This window comes from Ranitomeya imitator, chromosome 7 (genome assembly GCF_032444005.1).
Source record: "Ranitomeya imitator isolate aRanImi1 chromosome 7, aRanImi1.pri, whole genome shotgun sequence".
Classification (NCBI taxonomy): domain Eukaryota; kingdom Metazoa; phylum Chordata; class Amphibia; order Anura; family Dendrobatidae; genus Ranitomeya; species Ranitomeya imitator.
In genome coordinates this window covers 219,379,927-219,397,412 of record NC_091288.1, presented here as the reverse complement: position 1 = coordinate 219,397,412, position 17,486 = coordinate 219,379,927, and the positions used below count along the sequence as shown (strand labels likewise).

General features: G+C 54.0%; 1 protein-coding gene across 1 annotated transcript; it reads right to left on the bottom strand.

Annotated features, from left to right (window-relative positions):
- Positions 1 to 7,569: 7,569 nt before the first annotated feature.
- Positions 7,570 to 14,449, bottom strand: LOC138645610 (cardiotrophin-1-like). The gene is made up of 3 exons (XM_069735041.1): positions 14,341 to 14,449; positions 10,193 to 10,311; positions 7,570 to 8,931 (listed from the first exon to the last, which is right to left on the bottom strand). Exons 1-3 carry the CDS (start codon positions 14,354 to 14,356, stop codon positions 8,503 to 8,505), a joined length of 564 nt encoding a protein of 187 aa, XP_069591142.1. The 5' UTR covers positions 14,357 to 14,449; the 3' UTR covers positions 7,570 to 8,502.
- Positions 14,450 to 17,486: the final 3,037 nt, after the last annotated feature.

Genomic DNA, 17,486 nt, shown 5'->3' with positions numbered 1-17,486 from the left:
TGATGAGAACCTGTGCGTCCTCCTGGTAGGCCAGGGCCTCGTTTTCTCACTGATGAGGACCTGTGCGTCCTCCTGGTGGGCCGGGGCCTCGTATTTTCACTGATGAGCACCTGTGCATCCTCCTGGTGGGCCGGGCCCTCGTTCCCTCACTGATGAGAACCTGTGTGTCCTCCTGGTGGGCCGGGACCTCGTTTTCTCACTGATGAGGACCTGTGCGTCCTCCTGGTGGGCCGGGGCCTCGTTCCCTCACTGATGAGAACCTGTGCGTCCTCCTGGTGGGCCGGGGCCTCGTTTTCTCACTGATGAGGACCTGTGTGTCCTCCTGGTGGGCCGGGGCCTCGTATTTTCACTGATGAGCACCTGTGCATCCTCCTGGTGGGCCGGGCCCTCGTTCCCTCACTGATGAGAACCTGTGTGTCCTCCTGGTGGGCCGGGACCTCGTTTTCTCACTGATGAGGACCTGTGCGTCCTCCTGGTGGGCCGGGGCCTCGTTCCCTCACTGATGAGAACCTGTGCGTCCTCCTGGTGGGCCGGGGCCTCGTTTTCTCACTGATGAGGACCTGTGTGTCCTCCTGGTGGGCCGGGGCCTCGTATTTTCACTGATGAGCACCTGTGCATCCTCCTGGTGGGCCGGGGCCTCGTTTTCTCACTGATGAGCACCTGTGCATCCTCCTGGTGGGCCGGGCCCTCGTTCCCTCACTGATGAGAACCTCTGCGTCCTCCTGGTGGGCCGGGACCTCGTTCTCTCACTGATGAGGACCTGTGCACGCAGCACCGATTGTCACGTTTGGGATAATCTGGTTACATTGTATCAGAGATATTCTGTTCATGTTTGTAAATAACTCGCAGGTTTCTCACCCACCGAATGGGAAATATTTAAGGCATTGGTCACGGTAAAGCCTCCGCTCTGCTGCGGTGCGGCCCGTATCATGTCCGCCAGACCAGGGCACAGGAATAACAAGCTGCAGCCTATCACTATCCACAAGGTAATGGAAGAACATCACATGGAGCCGCACAAAGGACCAGTCTGCGCAACGCACGGAAGCAGAATGTTCTGCAGTGTGCAAGGAAGGAACGGAGCCAACCTGGGGCCCACGTACAAGCGGCACATTATGGCTGTAAAGGCGGAGGCCCCGGAAGGGAAGAATTCCTGCAATGTACACAGGAGGGCAGACACGTAAACCATCCCATGGAGGCGAGAGAAGATTTCCTGTAACAAAGCCCAGAACCCGCTCATTGCCGGGGATCAGACTCCGACAGAGACAGGGCAATACTGCGAACGATATGCACGCTCCACCCAGTGTGACTGCTCAATACTGCGAACGATATGCACGCTCCACCCAGTGTGACTGCTCAATACTGCGAACGATATGCGCGCTCCACCCAGTGTGACTGCTCAATACTGCGAACGATATGCACGCTCCAGTGTGGCTGCTCAATACTGCGAACGATATGCACGCTCCACCCAGTGTGACTGCTCAATACTGCGAACGATATGCACGCTCCACCCAGTGTGGCTGCTCAATACTGCGAACGATATGCACGCTCCACCCAGTGTGACTGCTCAATACTGCGAACGATATGCGCGCTCCACCCAGTGTGACTGCTCAATACTGCGAACGATATGCACGCTCCACCCAGTGTGACTGCTCAATACTGCGAACGATATGCACGCTCCACCCAGTGTGACTGCTCAATACTGCGAACGATATGCACGCTCCACCCAGTGTGGCTGCTCAATACTGCGAACGATATGCACGCTCCACCCAGTGTGACTGCTCAATACTGCGAACGATATGCACGCTCCACCCAGTGTGGCTGCTCAATACTGCGAACGATATGCACGCTCCACCCAGTGTGACTGCTCAATACTGCGAACGATATGCACGCTCCACCCAGTGTGGCTGCTCAATACTGCGAACGATATGCACGCTCCACCCAGTGTGACTGCTCAATACTGCGAACGATATGCACGCTCCACCCAGTGTGGCTGCTCAATACTGCGAACGATATGCACGCTCCACCCAGTGTGACTGCTCAATACTGCGAACGATATGCACGCTCCACCCAGTGTGACTGCTCAATACTGCGAACGATATGCACGCTCCACCCAGTGTGACTGCTCAATACTGCGAACGATATGCACGCTCCACCCAGTGTGGCTGCTCAATACTGCGAACGATATGCACGCTCCACCCAGTGTGACTGCTCAATACTGCGAACGATATGCGCGCTCCACCCAGTGTGACTGCTCAATACTGCGAACGATATGCACGCTCCACCCAGTGTGACTGCTCAATACTGCGAACGATATGCACGCTCCACCCAGTGTGGCTCCTCAATAATGCGAACGATATGCGCGCTCCACCCAGTGTGACTGCTCAATACTGCGAACGATATGCACGCTCCACCCAGTGTGACTGCTCAATACTGCGAACGATATGCACGCTCCACCCAGTGTGACCGATACTGTGTATGATATACGCGCTCCACCCAGTGTGACTGCTCAATACTGCGAACGATATGCACGCTCCACCCAGTGTGGCTGCTCAATACTGCGAACGATATGCACGCTCCACCCAGTGTGACTAATACTGTGTATGATATGCACGCTCCACCCAGTGTGACTGCTCAATACTGCAAACGATATGCACGCTCCACTCAGTGTGACTGCTCAATACTGCGAACGATATGCACGCTCCACCCAGTGTGGCTGCTCAATACTGCAAACGATATGCACGCTCCACCCAGTGTGACCGATACTGTGTATGATATGCACGCTCCACCCAGTGTGACTGCTCAATACTGCGAACGATATGCACGCTCCACCCAGTGTGACTGCTCAATACTGCGAACGATATGCACGCTCCACCCAGTGTGGCTGCTCAATACTGCGAACGATATGCACGCTCCACCCAGTGTGGCTGCTCAATACTGCGAACGATATGCGCGCTCCACCCAGTGTGGCTGCTCAATACTGCGAACGATATGCGCGCTCCACCCAGTGTGGCTGCTCAATACTGCGAACGATATGCGCGCTCCACCCAGTGTGGCTGCTCAATACTGCGAACGATATGCGCGCTCCACCCAGTGTGGCTGCTCAATACTGCGAACGATATGCGCGCTCCACCCAGTGTGGCTGCTCAATACTGCGAACGATATGCGCGCTCCACCCCGTGTGGCTGCTCAATACTGCGAACGATATGCGCGCTCCACCCAGTGTGACTGCTCAATACTGCGAACGATATGCGCGCTCCACCCAGTGTGACTGCTCAATACTGCGAACGATATGCGCGCTCCACCCAGTGTGACTGCTCAATACTGCGAACGATATGCGCGCTCCACCCAGTGTGACTGCTCAATACTGCGAACGATATGCGCGCTCCACCCAGTGTGACTGCTCAATACTGCGAACGATATGCGCGCTCCACCCAGTGTGGCTGCTCAATACTGCGAACTATATGCACGCTCCACCCAGTGTGACTGCTCAATACTGCGAACGATATGCACGCTCCACCCAGTGTGACTGCTCAATACTGCGAACGATATGCACGCTCCACCCAGTGTGACTGCTCAATACTGCGAACGATATGCACGCTCCACCCAGTGTGGCTGCTCAATACTGCGAACGATATGCACGCTCCACCCAGTGTGACTGCTCAATACTGCGAACGATATGCACGCTCCACCCAGTGTGACTGCTCAATACTGCGAACGATATGCACGCTCCACCCAGTGTGACTGCTCAATACTGCGAACGATATGCACGCTCCACCCAGTGTGACTGCTCAATACTGCGAACGATATGCACGCTCCACCCAGTGTGGCTGCTCAATACTGCGAACGATATGCACGCTCCACCCAGTGTGGCTGCTCAATACTGCGAACGATATGCACGCTCCACCCAGTGTGGCTGCTCAATACTGCGAACGATATGCACGCTCCACCCAGTGTGACTGCTCAATACTGCGAACGATATGCACGCTCCACCCAGTGTGGCTGCTCAATACTGCGAACGATATGCACGCTCCACCCAGTGTGGCTGCTCAATACTGCGAACGATATGCACGCTCCACCCAGTGTGGCTGCTCAATACTGCGAACGATATGCACGCTCCACCCAGTGTGACTGCTCAATACTGCGAACGATATGCACGCTCCACCCAGTGTGACTGCTCAATACTGCGAACGATATGCACGCTCCACCCAGTGTGACTGCTCAATACTGCGAACGATATGCACGCTCCACCCAGTGTGGCTGCTCAATACTGCGAACGATATGCACGCTCCACCCAGTGTGACTGCTCAATACTGCGAACGATATGCGCGCTCCACCCAGTGTGACTGCTCAATACTGCGAACGATATGCACGCTCCACCCAGTGTGACTGCTCAATACTGCGAACGATATGCACGCTCCACCCAGTGTGGCTCCTCAATAATGCGAACGATATGCGCGCTCCACCCAGTGTGACTGCTCAATACTGCGAACGATATGCACGCTCCACCCAGTGTGACTGCTCAATACTGCGAACGATATGCACGCTCCACCCAGTGTGACCGATACTGTGTATGATATACGCGCTCCACCCAGTGTGACTGCTCAATACTGCGAACGATATGCACGCTCCACCCAGTGTGGCTGCTCAATACTGCGAACGATATGCACGCTCCACCCAGTGTGACTAATACTGTGTATGATATGCACGCTCCACCCAGTGTGACTGCTCAATACTGCAAACGATATGCACGCTCCACCCAGTGTGACTGCTCAATACTGCGAACGATATGCACGCTCCACCCAGTGTGGCTGCTCAATACTGCAAACGATATGCACGCTCCACCCAGTGTGACCGATACTGTGTATGATATGCACGCTCCACCCAGTGTGACTGCTCAATACTGTGTATGATATGCACGCTCCACCCAGTGTGACTGCTCAATACTGCGAACGATATGCACGCTCCACCCAGTGTGACTGCTCAATACTGCGAACGATATGCGCGCTCCACCCAGTGTGACTGCTCAATACTGCGAACGATATGCGCGCTCCACCCAGTGTGGCTGCTCAATACTGCGAACGATATGCACGCTCCACCCAGTGTGGCTGCTCAATACTGCGAACGATATGCACGCTCCACCCAGTGTGGCTGCTCAATACTGCGAACGATATGCACGCTCCACCCAGTGTGGCTGCTCAATACTGCGAACGATATGCACGCTCCACCCAGTGTGACTGCTCAATACTGCGAACGATATGCACGCTCCACCCAGTGTGGCTGCTCAATACTGCGAACGATATGCACGCTCCACCCAGTGTGGCTGCTCAATACTGCGAACGATATGCACGCTCCACCCAGTGTGACTGCTCAATACTGCGAACGATATGCACGCTCCACCCAGTGTGACTGCTCAATACTGCGAACGATATGCACGCTCCACCCAGTGTGGCTGCTCAATACTGCAAACGATATGCACGCTCCACCCAGTGTGACTAATACTGTGTATGATATGCACGCTCCACCCAGTGTGGCTGCTTAATACTGCGAACGATATGCACGCTCCACCCAGTGTGGCTGCTCAATACTGCGAACGATATGCACGTTCCACCCAGTGTGGCTCCTCAATACTGCGAACGATATGCACGCTCCACCCAGTGTGACTGCTCAATACTGCAAACTATATGCACGCTCCACCCAGTGTGACTGCTCAATACTGCGAACGATATGCACGCTCCACCCAGTGTGGCTGCTCAATACTGCGAACGATATGCACGCTCCACCCAGTGTGACTGCTCAATACTGCAAACGATATGCACGCTCCACCCAGTGTGACTGCTCAATACTGCGAACGATATGCACGCTCCACCCAGTGTGACTGCTCAATACTGCAAACGATATGCACGCTCCACCCAGTGTGACTAATACTGTGTATGATATGCACGCTCCACCCAGTGTGACTGCTCAATACTGCGAACGATATGCGCGCTCCACCCAGTGTGACCGATACTGTGTATGATATGCACGCTCCACCCAGTGTGACTGCTCAATACTGCAAACTATATGCACGCTCCACCCAGTGTGACTGCTCAATACTGCAAACGATATGCACGCTCCACCCAGTGTGAGTGCTCAATACTGCGAACGATATGCACGCTCCACCCAGTGTGGCTGCTCAATACTGCGAACGATATGCACGCTCCACCCAGTGTGACTAGTTAATACTGTGATATGCACGCTCCACCCAGTGTGACTGCTCAATACTGCGAACGATATGCACGCTCCACCCAGTGTGACTGCTCAATACTGCGAACGATATGCACGCTCCACCCAGTGTGGCTGCTCAATACTGCGAACGATATGCACGCTCCACCCAGTGTGACTGCTCAATACTGCGAACGATATGCACGCTCCACCCCGTGTGGCTGCTCAATACTGCGAACGATATGCACGCTCCACCCAGTGTGACTAGTTAATACTGTGATATGCACGCTCCACCCAGTGTGACTGCTCAATACTGCGAACGATATGCACGCTCCACCCAGTGTGGCTGCTCAATACTGCGAACGATATGCGCGCTCCACCCAGTGTGACCGATACTGTGTATGATATGCACGCTCCACCCAATGCAACAGGTTAATACTGTGTATGATATGCACGCTCCACCCAATGCCACAAGCTAACACTGAACGATATGCACGCTCCACCCAATGCCACAAGCTAACACTGTGAACGATATGCACGCTCCACCCAGTGCGACAGGTTAATACTGTGAGTGCCATGCGCGCTGCACCTAGTGCTGTGACCTAGTATCAGCATTCACCAGGACAAGCCCTCCAAATAAACAAGGCTGGTTTATAGACGGGCAGGGCGCCTCCAGCCTCTCCTCCGCCTTCAGGTGCCTGAATGCATCAGACTATATTCTATCCATGGGGAATCCCAAATCTGGGTGCAAGGGTAAAGCGCGCCGAACGTGGGCACTGGGGTAGAGGATGCGCTGCAGCCAACGTCCCATTACCCTCTACCTAGTAAGAGAGCGTGCACACTCAACTACACCAAGCATGCTCGTCTGGCGGGAGGAACAGCTGTTGGCTTCGGTGTCTATATTTTTGGGCACCTCTTAGGCTCGACCACATCCAAAGCTGCAACCACTTTCTTGCTCCCTTTTTCCAGAACTTTTTAGATGATGGTTTGTCTATATCTCACAGTAAATAGTGCAGAAGACGACGAGGCAACCAGATGGAGCAATGGAGTAAACCGGATCGGCCGCCGACATTTTACTTGAAACCCAATTGCAAGAATTTATCACAAATTTTGTACCGTTTCACTTTTCCAGGCATTTTTGTTTCCTTGAAAATTCACCTTTCATGTGATCATAAAACATTTAAAAAAAAAAAGACAAAAGCAATAGAAACGCTCCTGACAACACGAGCTCACTGACAGCTTCTCAATAACCTCATTCTGCAGTGCAAAACAGCAATATTTGTAATGAAAGCGAATACTTGCCTGCACATAAACCCGCTCCCAAGAGGTGGACAACCCCTTTAACCTGGTAGAAGAGTTACGATCACGTGTGCCAGGATTTTATTTATTAGGGACAGACAAACATTTATAGAAATTCTATGGAACATTATAAAAGCAAAGTTACAGCAGGTTTAGACATCTCACAACTATTATTAGTATCAGCTGCCCCAGGCTCCCATGGGCTCGGGTCCACCAGTCTCCATTTCTGGGGGCTATAAGGGACAGTCGAGCCAAGAACCAGCAATGACCGAGCAAAATAATACTCCAAGACTCAACAGGTCACATTGTCCAAGGTTATCTTCCCGTTTCTGTGACGTCCATTGTTCCCAGCTGCAGGAACCAGAGAAACCAGTTGGTCCCAATTCACCTGCTGAGAATCCAGGAAGCTGAACATCAATTGGTTGCCGGTGGTTAGAAGGTCAAAATCTTCTCATCAATTCACACGAACGATGAGACTCCCCAGAACTCGACAAACGTCCATTATGACTTGTCCATGGGACAACTCCATTCACTGGGTCAGAGACTTGAGCTGTGATGCTGAGAGAAGAACGTTCACGAGGAGAACCAGTAGAGTCTACAACCTTAGAAAGTCCTGCTTCAAGAGGAGCAAAGACTGAAGACCTTCCAGGGCAGAAGAGACTTTGTCCACATTTTAGGCAAGTTATTCTCCATTGACATTTGATATCACCTCTTGGATCACGGGTGAACTTCGAAACATGAGACAACTCTACCCAAGATGTCATCACCCCAGTGCAGCTACAAGTGTCCTTCAGTTGGAATGAGAAGAAGTCCTGTCCACCGCTGGACCCTGGCACGGCCTAAATGCTTGGTCACGCTGTCTACCTCTGAAGCCTCAGTCCAAAAAGGAAGTCAATTCTACAACTCTTGTCCTCGTTGAGGTAGACATGTCTAACTGGAAGTGTCCAAGGAAGGGTCTGGTTAGTAAGGTAGTGTCCGATAGGTCATCCTGGTGGAAGGGATCTACACAGAGCTTTCTGCCAGGAGGATCACCAGGTCCCTTTCGGTCTGACTGAGCCACTCGTAAAAGCTCTTACAGACCATGTACCCGGCCACCTTCTTCTTTATGGTGGTGGAAAGAGTCGTCAGAGAAGGAGAAGAGATATCTTGCCGCCCCAGGATGGTGGCCAGATTAGAGCTGACGGCTCGGGAATTATTTTCTGCGATTTCTAGGAGATTGAGAAGCTCCCAAGCTTTAGGATTGAGGGACCTCTGCCAGAGAAGGACAGAAGCCAACCACTCGCTGAGCGAGGAGAAGGCACTGAGGCTCAGAGCCAGGCGCTTCCACGGAGAGGACGGGAGGCTGCTGCGCTCCAGGGACGGCAGGTCTTTGATCTTTGACTGAGGGACGGCACTTCCATTGTCGGAGAACGGAGGCCCTTGTTGACCGAGCTATGGGGAGATGAAAGATGCGAGTTACTGGAGCAGACATGGGAGATTAGAAAGATTATTTTAAAGGGGGTGAAGTCACTGCCTGGAAACATTACACGTAGGTAGGTATCGGAGCGGAGGAGACAGCTAAAAATACCGCGTGACTCCAACGGAACCGACAACTGGAACAAGGTGACAAGACGAGAGCGGTAAATCAGGTCTAAGGATTCATCCACATGGCCACAGCAAGTGCAGAAAACCAGACACTTTCAGAGCTGCATTCACAATTCTGCTAGTCTTCTTATTGAAAAGGTTTGGCTATTCTACCCTCCTAAAATATCAAGAGTAATAGTTATCCCCAATGCAACCACCATCAAAGGAACATTCCTTCAGGGTCCACCCCATGGTCATTTGACGATCCTCGTTAAGTAGAATGTTCTAAGAATATTTCTTTTTTAACTTATTGATCAGTTTTTGTAAAGTTATGAATAGTTTCATTATACTCCATTACCTTATTTTGGATTCTTCTCTCCAAAACAGCCTGCTGAAAATGCCGATTTATCTGCCTAGTTCATGCTTTTTTTTTAAAAAAAAAAAACCTGCTTTGAACTGCTGCTCTGGAATTTTTTTTTACCCAAACGCTATGTACAAACACTCTCGGGGTCTGAGCACGGGGTGGGGGCGCAGAGAAGCTCACACAGGGAGAGTGTTCATGTTTGAGTGCAGATCTTAGCTAGAGCAGCAGTTCAAAGCAGCTAGTTAAAAACAAACCCTGAACTAGACAGCTAGAATAGTAAAAGGCAATGGAATATGAGACAAGCACAATGCTGAAAGTGCTGTTTTATCTGCCCAATTCATATCCTTGTAGAAGCTGTTTTGAGCTGCTGTTCTAGCAAGAATCCATAGTCCACACACCAATTACAGACCCTCTTCCTGTATGAGCGTCTGTTCCTCTCCCTCCATGCTCAGACTTCAGATCCTTGCTAGAGCAGCAGTTCAAAGCATCTTGTAAAAGGAGCATGAACGAGGCAGCTAAAGCTGAACTTTCACAAGGGTGGTTTCAATCTACTCCATTGCCTTTTGCTTCCTTTTTTCTGATTCATAACGTTACAAAGTCTGATCGACAAAGAAAAAGGTTCTCTAATCTTTAATTACAGTCTGTGATGACCATAGATAATGGTCCAGACAGGAACATGGCACCTGGACTCGGACTTGTAAAACCTTCCCATCCATTGTGGGGGTCCCTGTCCACATCACCCCCACGTCCCCAGATGCCACTTACATACGTCTCCACCAGGGTGTCGGCCTCAGACTTCGCCATGGTGACGAGCAGGAGCGCCTGCCGCTTCGTCTCCTTCCCATCCTGCTCCTGTGAGCGGCTCAGGATTCCCGCCAGGTGTTCTACCGACAACAAGAGAAGATGATTGACCAGGAGTGGGCCTGACAACTGACGGAAGGAGGGGAGGGGGCCCGACAACCGACGGAAGGAGGGGAGGGGGCCCGACAACTGACGGGAGGAGGGGAGGGGGCCCGGCAACCGACGGAAGGAGGGGAGGGGGCCTGACAACTGACGGAAGGAGGGGAGGGGGCCCGACAACTGACGGAAGGAGGGGAGGGGGCCCGACAACTGACGGAAGGAGGGGAGGGGGCCCGACAACTGACGGAAGGAGGGGAGGGGGCCCGACAACCGACGGAAGGAGGGGAGGGGGCCCGACAACTGACGGAAGGAGGGGCCCGGCAAGTGACGGAAAGAGGGGAGGGGGCCCGGCAACTGACGGAAGGAGGGGAGGGGCCCCGGCAACCGACGGAAGGAGGGGAGGGGGCCCGGCAACCGACGGATGGAGGGGAGGGGGCCCGGCAACCGACGGAAGGAGGGGAGGGGGCCCGGCAACCGACGGAAGGAGGGGAGGGGGCGCGGCAACCGACGGAAGGAGGGGAGGGGGCCCGACAACCGACGGAAGGAGGGGAGGGGGCCCGACAACCGACGGAAGGAGGGGAGGGGGCCCGGCAACTGACGGGAGGAGGGGAGGGGGCCCGACAACTGACGGGAGGAGGGGGCCCGACAACTGACGGGAGGGGGCCCGACAACTGACGGGAGGAGGGGAGGGGGCCCGGCAACCGACCGAAGGAGGGGAGGGGGCCCGACAACTGACGGGAGGAGGGGAGGGGGCCCGACAACTGACGGGAGGAGGGGAGGGGGCCCGGCAACTGACGGGAGGAGGAAAAGTCCCTTTAAGAAACCAAAAATAATTCCCTGTACAGCAGAGACTCAGAGAATGGAGGAAGAAGGACAAATCTGAAGGCGCCAACAGGAGAACAATGGCCCCATTATTACCCAAATTCCTGGGAGATTAAGTATCACCCACAAACAACCACAGATGCCACCCCAAGAGCCGTGTATCTAATCCTCTCCTGTGTGATACTGTCTGCTGAGCCGTGTATCTAATCCTATCCTGTGTGATACTGTCTGCTGAGCCGTGTATCTAATCCTCTCCTGTGTGATACTGACTGCTGAGCCGTGTATCTAATCCTCTCCTGTGTGATACTGACTGCTGAGCCGTGTATCTAATCCTATCCTGTGTGATACTGACTGCTGAGCCGTGTATCTAATCCTCTCCTGTGTGATACTGACTGCTGAGCCGTGTATCTAATCCTCTGCTGTGTGATACTGACTGTTGAGCCGTGTATCTAATCCTATCCTGTATGATACTGACTGTTGAGCCGTGTATCTAATCCTCTCCTGTGTGATACTGACTGCTGAGCTGTGTATCTAATCCTCTCCTGTGTGATACTGACTGCTGAGCCGTGTATCTAATCCTATCCTGTGTGATACTGACTGCTGAGCCGTGTATCTAATCCTCTCCTGTGTGATACTGACTGCTGAGCCGTGTATCTAATCCTCTCCTGTGTGATACTGTCTGCTGAGCCGTGTATCTAATCCTCTCCTGTGTTATACTGACTGCTGAGCCGTGTATCTAATCCTCTCCTGTGTGATACTGACTGCTGAGCCGTGTATCTAATCCTCTCCTGTGTTATACTGACTGCTGAGCCGTGTATCTAATCCTCTCCTGTGTGATACTGACTGCTGAGCCGTGTATCTAATCCTCTCCTGTGTTATACTGACTGCTGAGCCGTGTATCTAATCCTCTCCTGTGTTATACTGACTGCTGAGCCGTGTATCTAATCCTCTCCTGTGTGATACTGACTGCTGAGCCGTGTATCTAATCCTCTCCTGTGTTATACTGTCTGCTGAGCCGTGTATCTAATCCTCTCCTGTGTTATACTGACTGCTGAGCCGTGTATCTAATCCTATCCTGTGTGATACTGACTGCTGAGCCGTGTATCTAATCCTATCTTGTGTGATACTGACTGCTGAGCCGTGTATCTAATCCTCTCCTGTGTGATACTGACTGCCGAGCCGTGTATCTAATCCTCTCCTGTGTGATACTGACTGCTGAGTCGTGTATCTATTCCTCTCCTGTGTGATACTGACTGCTGAGCCGTGTATCTAATCCTCTCCTGTGTGATACTGACTGCTGAGCCGTGTATCTAATCCTATCCTGTGTGATACTGACTGCTGAGCCGTGTATCTAATCCTCTCCTGTGTGATACTGACTGCTGAGCCGTGTATCTAATCCTCTCCTGTGTGATACTGTCTGCTGAGTCGTGTATCTAATCCTCTCCTGTGTGATACTGACTGCTGAGCCGTGTATCTAATCCTATCCTGTGTGATACTGACTGCTGAGCCGTGTATCTAATCCTCTCCTGTGTGATACTGACTGCTGAGCCGTGTATCTAATCCTCTCCTGTGTGATACTGACTGCTGAGCCGTGTATCTAATCCTATCTTGTGTGATACTGACTGCTGAGCTGTGTATCTAATCCTCTTCTGTGTGATACTGACTGCTGAGCCATGTATCTAATCCTCTCCTGTGTGATACTGACTGCTGAGTCGTGTATCTATTCCTCTCCTGTGTGATACTGACTGCTGAGCCGTGTATCTAATCCTCTCCTGTGTGATACTGACTGCTGAGCCGTGTATCTAATCCTCTCCTGTGTGATACTGACTGCTGAGCCGTGTATCTAATCCTATCCTGTGTGATACTGACTGCTGAGCCGTGTATCTAATCCTATCCTGTGTGATACTGACTGCTGAGCCGTGTATCTAATCCTCTCCTGTGTGATACTGACTGCTGAGCCGTGTATCTAATCCTATCCTGTGTGATACTGTCTGCTGAGCCGTGTATCTAATCCTATCCTGTGTGATACTGTCTGCTGAGCTATGTATCTAATCCTCTCCTGTGTGATACTGACTGCTGAGCCGTGTATCTAATCCTATCCTGTGTGATACTGACTGCTGAGCCGTATATCTAATCCTCTCCTGTGTGATACTGTCTGCTGAGCCGTGTATCTAATCCTCTCCTGTGTGATACTGACTGCTGAGCCGTGTATCTAATCCTATCCTGTGTGATACTGACTGCTGAGCCGTATATCTAATCCTCTCCTGTGTGATACTGTCTGCTGAGCCGTGTATCTAATCCTCTCCTGTGTGATACTGACTGCTGAGCCGTGTATCTAATCCTATCCTGTGTGATACTGTCTGCTGAGCCGTGTATCTAATCCTCTCCTGTGTGATACTGACTGCTGAGCCGTATATCTAATCCTCTCCTGTGTGATACTGTCTGCTGAGCCGTGTATCTAATCCTCTCCTGTGTGATACTGACTGCTGAGCCGTGTATCTAATCCTCTCCTGTGTGATACTGACTGCTGAGCCGTATATCTAATCCTCTCCTGTGTGATACTGTCTGCTGAGCCGTGTATCTAATCCTCTCCTGTGTGATACTGACTGCTGAGCCGTGTATCTAATCCTATCCTGTGTGATACTGTCTGCTGAGCCGTGTATCTAATCCTCTCCTGTGTGATACTGACTGCTGAGCCGTGTATCTAATCCTCTCCTGTGTGATACTGACTGCTGAGCCGTGTATCTAATCCTCTCCTGTGTGATACTGACTGCTGAGCGTGTATCTAATCCTCTCCTGTGTGATACTGACTGCTGAGCCGTGTATCTAATCCTCTCTTGTGTGATACTGACTGCTGAGCTGTGCAGATGAGATACCTCAGGCTTAGATACAGCGGCCCGGGGTCCCCTTCTCCCAGCTCTCGGCTGTGGCTTGCTTGTACTTGTAGTCCCACAGCAGCTGGAGTCACATGGCTGACTATTGCTCTCTGTTGTCAGCCGGTTACACACGAGCCCCACAACATATAGATGTCACACACTAGTCTCAAATGCTGGGAGTTGTAGTTCTACAAAAACCGAACCACAGGTGCATGTAGCGGAGCATCAGCTGCTCCTGCATGCTGGGAGTTGTAGTCCTCCACGGTCAGGAGCCTCACAGCAGCTCTGTGGGCTTGCTGGGAGTTATAGTCCTACCTGTGATGATCTCCATCCCGGCCGCAGGCTCCAGCAGCGGTTTCTCCGGAGTCTCCAGGCTGCAGACGATCTCCCTCCTTTATCCCGGCTCCGGGCTCCGCCCACTCACAAGTTTCTCTGGAAGTTCTCCCCCGTGATGACGTCACATCGCGCCCCCTCCCCCACAGCCTGCTGCTCAGCACCGGGGGGCGAGAACCGATCATGGGGGGAGAACTGATCATGGGGGGAGAACTGATCATGGGGGGGAGAGAGCTGATCATGGGGGGGAGAGCCGATCATGGGGGGGAGAGCCGATCATGGGGGGAGAGCTGATCATGGGGGGGGAGAACTGATCATGGGGGGAGAGCTGATCATGGGGGCGAGAGCTGATCATGGGGGCAGAGCCGATCATGGGGGAGAGAGCTGATCATGGGGGGGAGAACTGATCATGGGGGGAGAACTGATCATGGGGGCGAGAGCTGATCATGGGGGAGAGAACTGATCATGGGGGGAGAGCTGATCATGGGGGGCGAGAGCTGATCATGGGGGGGAGAGCTGATCATGGGGGGCGAGAGCTGATCATGGGGGGGAGAGCTGATCATGGGGGGCGAGAGCTGATCATGGGGGGGAGAGCTGATCATGGGGGGAGAGCCGATCATGGGGGGCGAGAGCTGATCATGGGGGGGAGAGCTGATCATGGGGGAGAGAACTGATCATGGGGGGAGAGCCGATCATGGGGGGGGAGAACTGATCATGGGGGGAGAACTGATCATGGGGGCGAGAGCTGATCATGGGGGGAGAGCCGATCATGGGGGGCGAGAGCTGATCATGGGGGGGAGAGCTGATCATGGGGGGAGAGCCGATCATGGGGGGCGAGAGCTGATCATGGGGGGAGAGCCGATCATGGGGGGCGAGAGCTGATCATGGGGGGGAGAGCTGATCATGGGGGGCGAGAGCTGATCATGGGGGAGAGAGCTGATCATGGGGGGGGGAGCCGATCATGGGGGGAGAACTGATCATGGGGGGGAGAGCTGATCATGGGGGGGAGAACTGATCATGGGGGGGAGAGCCGATCATGGGGGGGAGAGAGCTGATCATGGGGGGGGGAGCCAATCATGGGGGGAGAACTGATCATGGGGGGGAGAGAGCTGATCATGGGGGGGAGAGAGCCGATCATGGGGGGAGAACTGATCATGGGGGGGGGAGAGCCGATCATGGGGGGGAGAGCCGATCATGGGGGGCGAGAACTGATCATGGGGGGCGACAACTGATCATGGAGGGCGAGAGCTGATCATGGGGGGCGAGAACTGATCATGGGGGGAGAGCTGATCATGGGGGGCGAGAGCTGATCATGGGGGGCGAGAACTGATCATGGGGGCGAGAACTGATCATGGGGGCGAGAACTGATCATGGGGGCGAGAACTGATCATGGGGGGCGAGAACTGATCATGGAGGGCGAGAGCTGATCATGGGGGGCGAGAACTGATCATGGGGGGGAGAGCTGATCATGGGGGGGGAGAACTGATCATGGGGGGAGAGCTGATCATGGGGGCGAGAGCTGATCATGGGGGGAGAGAACTGATCATGGGGGGAGAGCCGATCATGGGGGGCGAGAGCTGATCATGGGGGGAGAGCCGATCATGGGGGGCGAGAGCTGATCATGGGGGGGAGAGCTGATCATGGGGGGAGAGCTGATCATGGGGGGCGAGAGCTGATCATGGGGGAGAGAGCTGATCATGGGGGGGGGAGCCGATCATGGGGGGAGAACTGATCATGGGGGGGAGAGAGCCGATCATGGGGGGAGAACTGATCATGGGGGGGAGAGCCAATCATGGGGGGGAGAGAGCTGATCATGGGGGGGGGAGCCAATCATGGGGGGAGAACTGATCATGGGGGGGAGAGAGCCGATCATGGGGGGAGAACTGATCATGGGGGGGAGAGAGCCGATCATGGGGGGAGAACTGATCATGGGGGGGGGAGAGCCGATCATGGGGGGGAGAGCCGATCATGGGGGGCGAGAACTGATCATGGGGGGCGAGAACTGATCATGGAGGGCGAGAGCTGATCATGGGGGGCGAGAACTGATCATGGGGGGAGAGCTGATCATGGGGGGCGAGAGCTGATCATGGGGGGCGAGAACTGATCATGGGGGCGAGAACTGATCATGGGGGCGAGAACTGATCATGGGGGCGAGAACTGATCATGGGGGGCGAGAACTGATCATGGAGGGCGAGAGCTGATCATGGGGGGCGAGAACTGATCATGGGGGGGAGAGCTGATCATGGGGCGAGAGCTGATCATGGGGGGGGAGAACTGATCATGGGGAGAGAGCTGATCATGGGGGGCGAGAACTGATCATGGGGGGCGAGAGCTGATCATGGGGGGAGAACTGATCATGGGGGGGGGAGAGCCGATCATGGGGGGGAGAGCCGATCATGGGGGGCGAGAACTGATCATGGGGGGCGAGAACTGATCATGGAGGGCGAGAGCTGATCATGGGGGGCGAGAACTGATCATGGGGGGAGAGCTGATCATGGGGGGCGAGAGCTGATCATGGGGGGCGAGAACTGATCATGGGGGCGAGAACTGATCATGGGGGCGAGAACTGATCATGGGGGGCGAGAACTGATCATGGAGGGCGAGAGCTGATCATGGGGGGCGAGAACTGATCATGGGGGGGAGAGCCGATCATGGGGCGAGAGCTGATCATGGGGGGGAGAGCTGATCATGGGGCGAGAGCTGATCATGGGGGGGGAGAACTGATCATGGGGAGAGAGCTGATCATGGGGGGCGAGAACTGATCATGGGGGGCGAGAGCTGATCATGGGGGCGAGAACTGATCATGGGGGGGAGAGCTGATTATGGGGGGAGAACTGATCATGGGGGCGAGAGCTGATCATGGGGGGAGAGCTGATCATGGGGGGTGAGAGCTGATCATGGGGGCGAGAGCTGATCATGGGGGGCGAGAACTGATCATGGGGGAGAACTGATCATGGGGGGAGAACTGATCATGGGGGGCGAGAGCTGATCATGGGGGGGAGAGCCGATCATGGGGCGAGAGCTGATCATGGGGGGGAGAGCTGATCATGGGGCGAGAGCTGATCATGGGGGGGGAGAACTGATCATGGGGAGAGAGCTGATCATGGGGGGCGAGAGCTGATCATGGG

Bases quoted from the DNA above. Each gene is read 5' to 3' on its own strand.
- LOC138645610 (XM_069735041.1), bottom strand. The intron at 8,932-10,192 runs GTAAGTGGCATC...ATCTCCCCATAG, and splicing joins ACACCCTGGTGGAGACGTAT to CTCGGTCAACAAGGGCCTCC.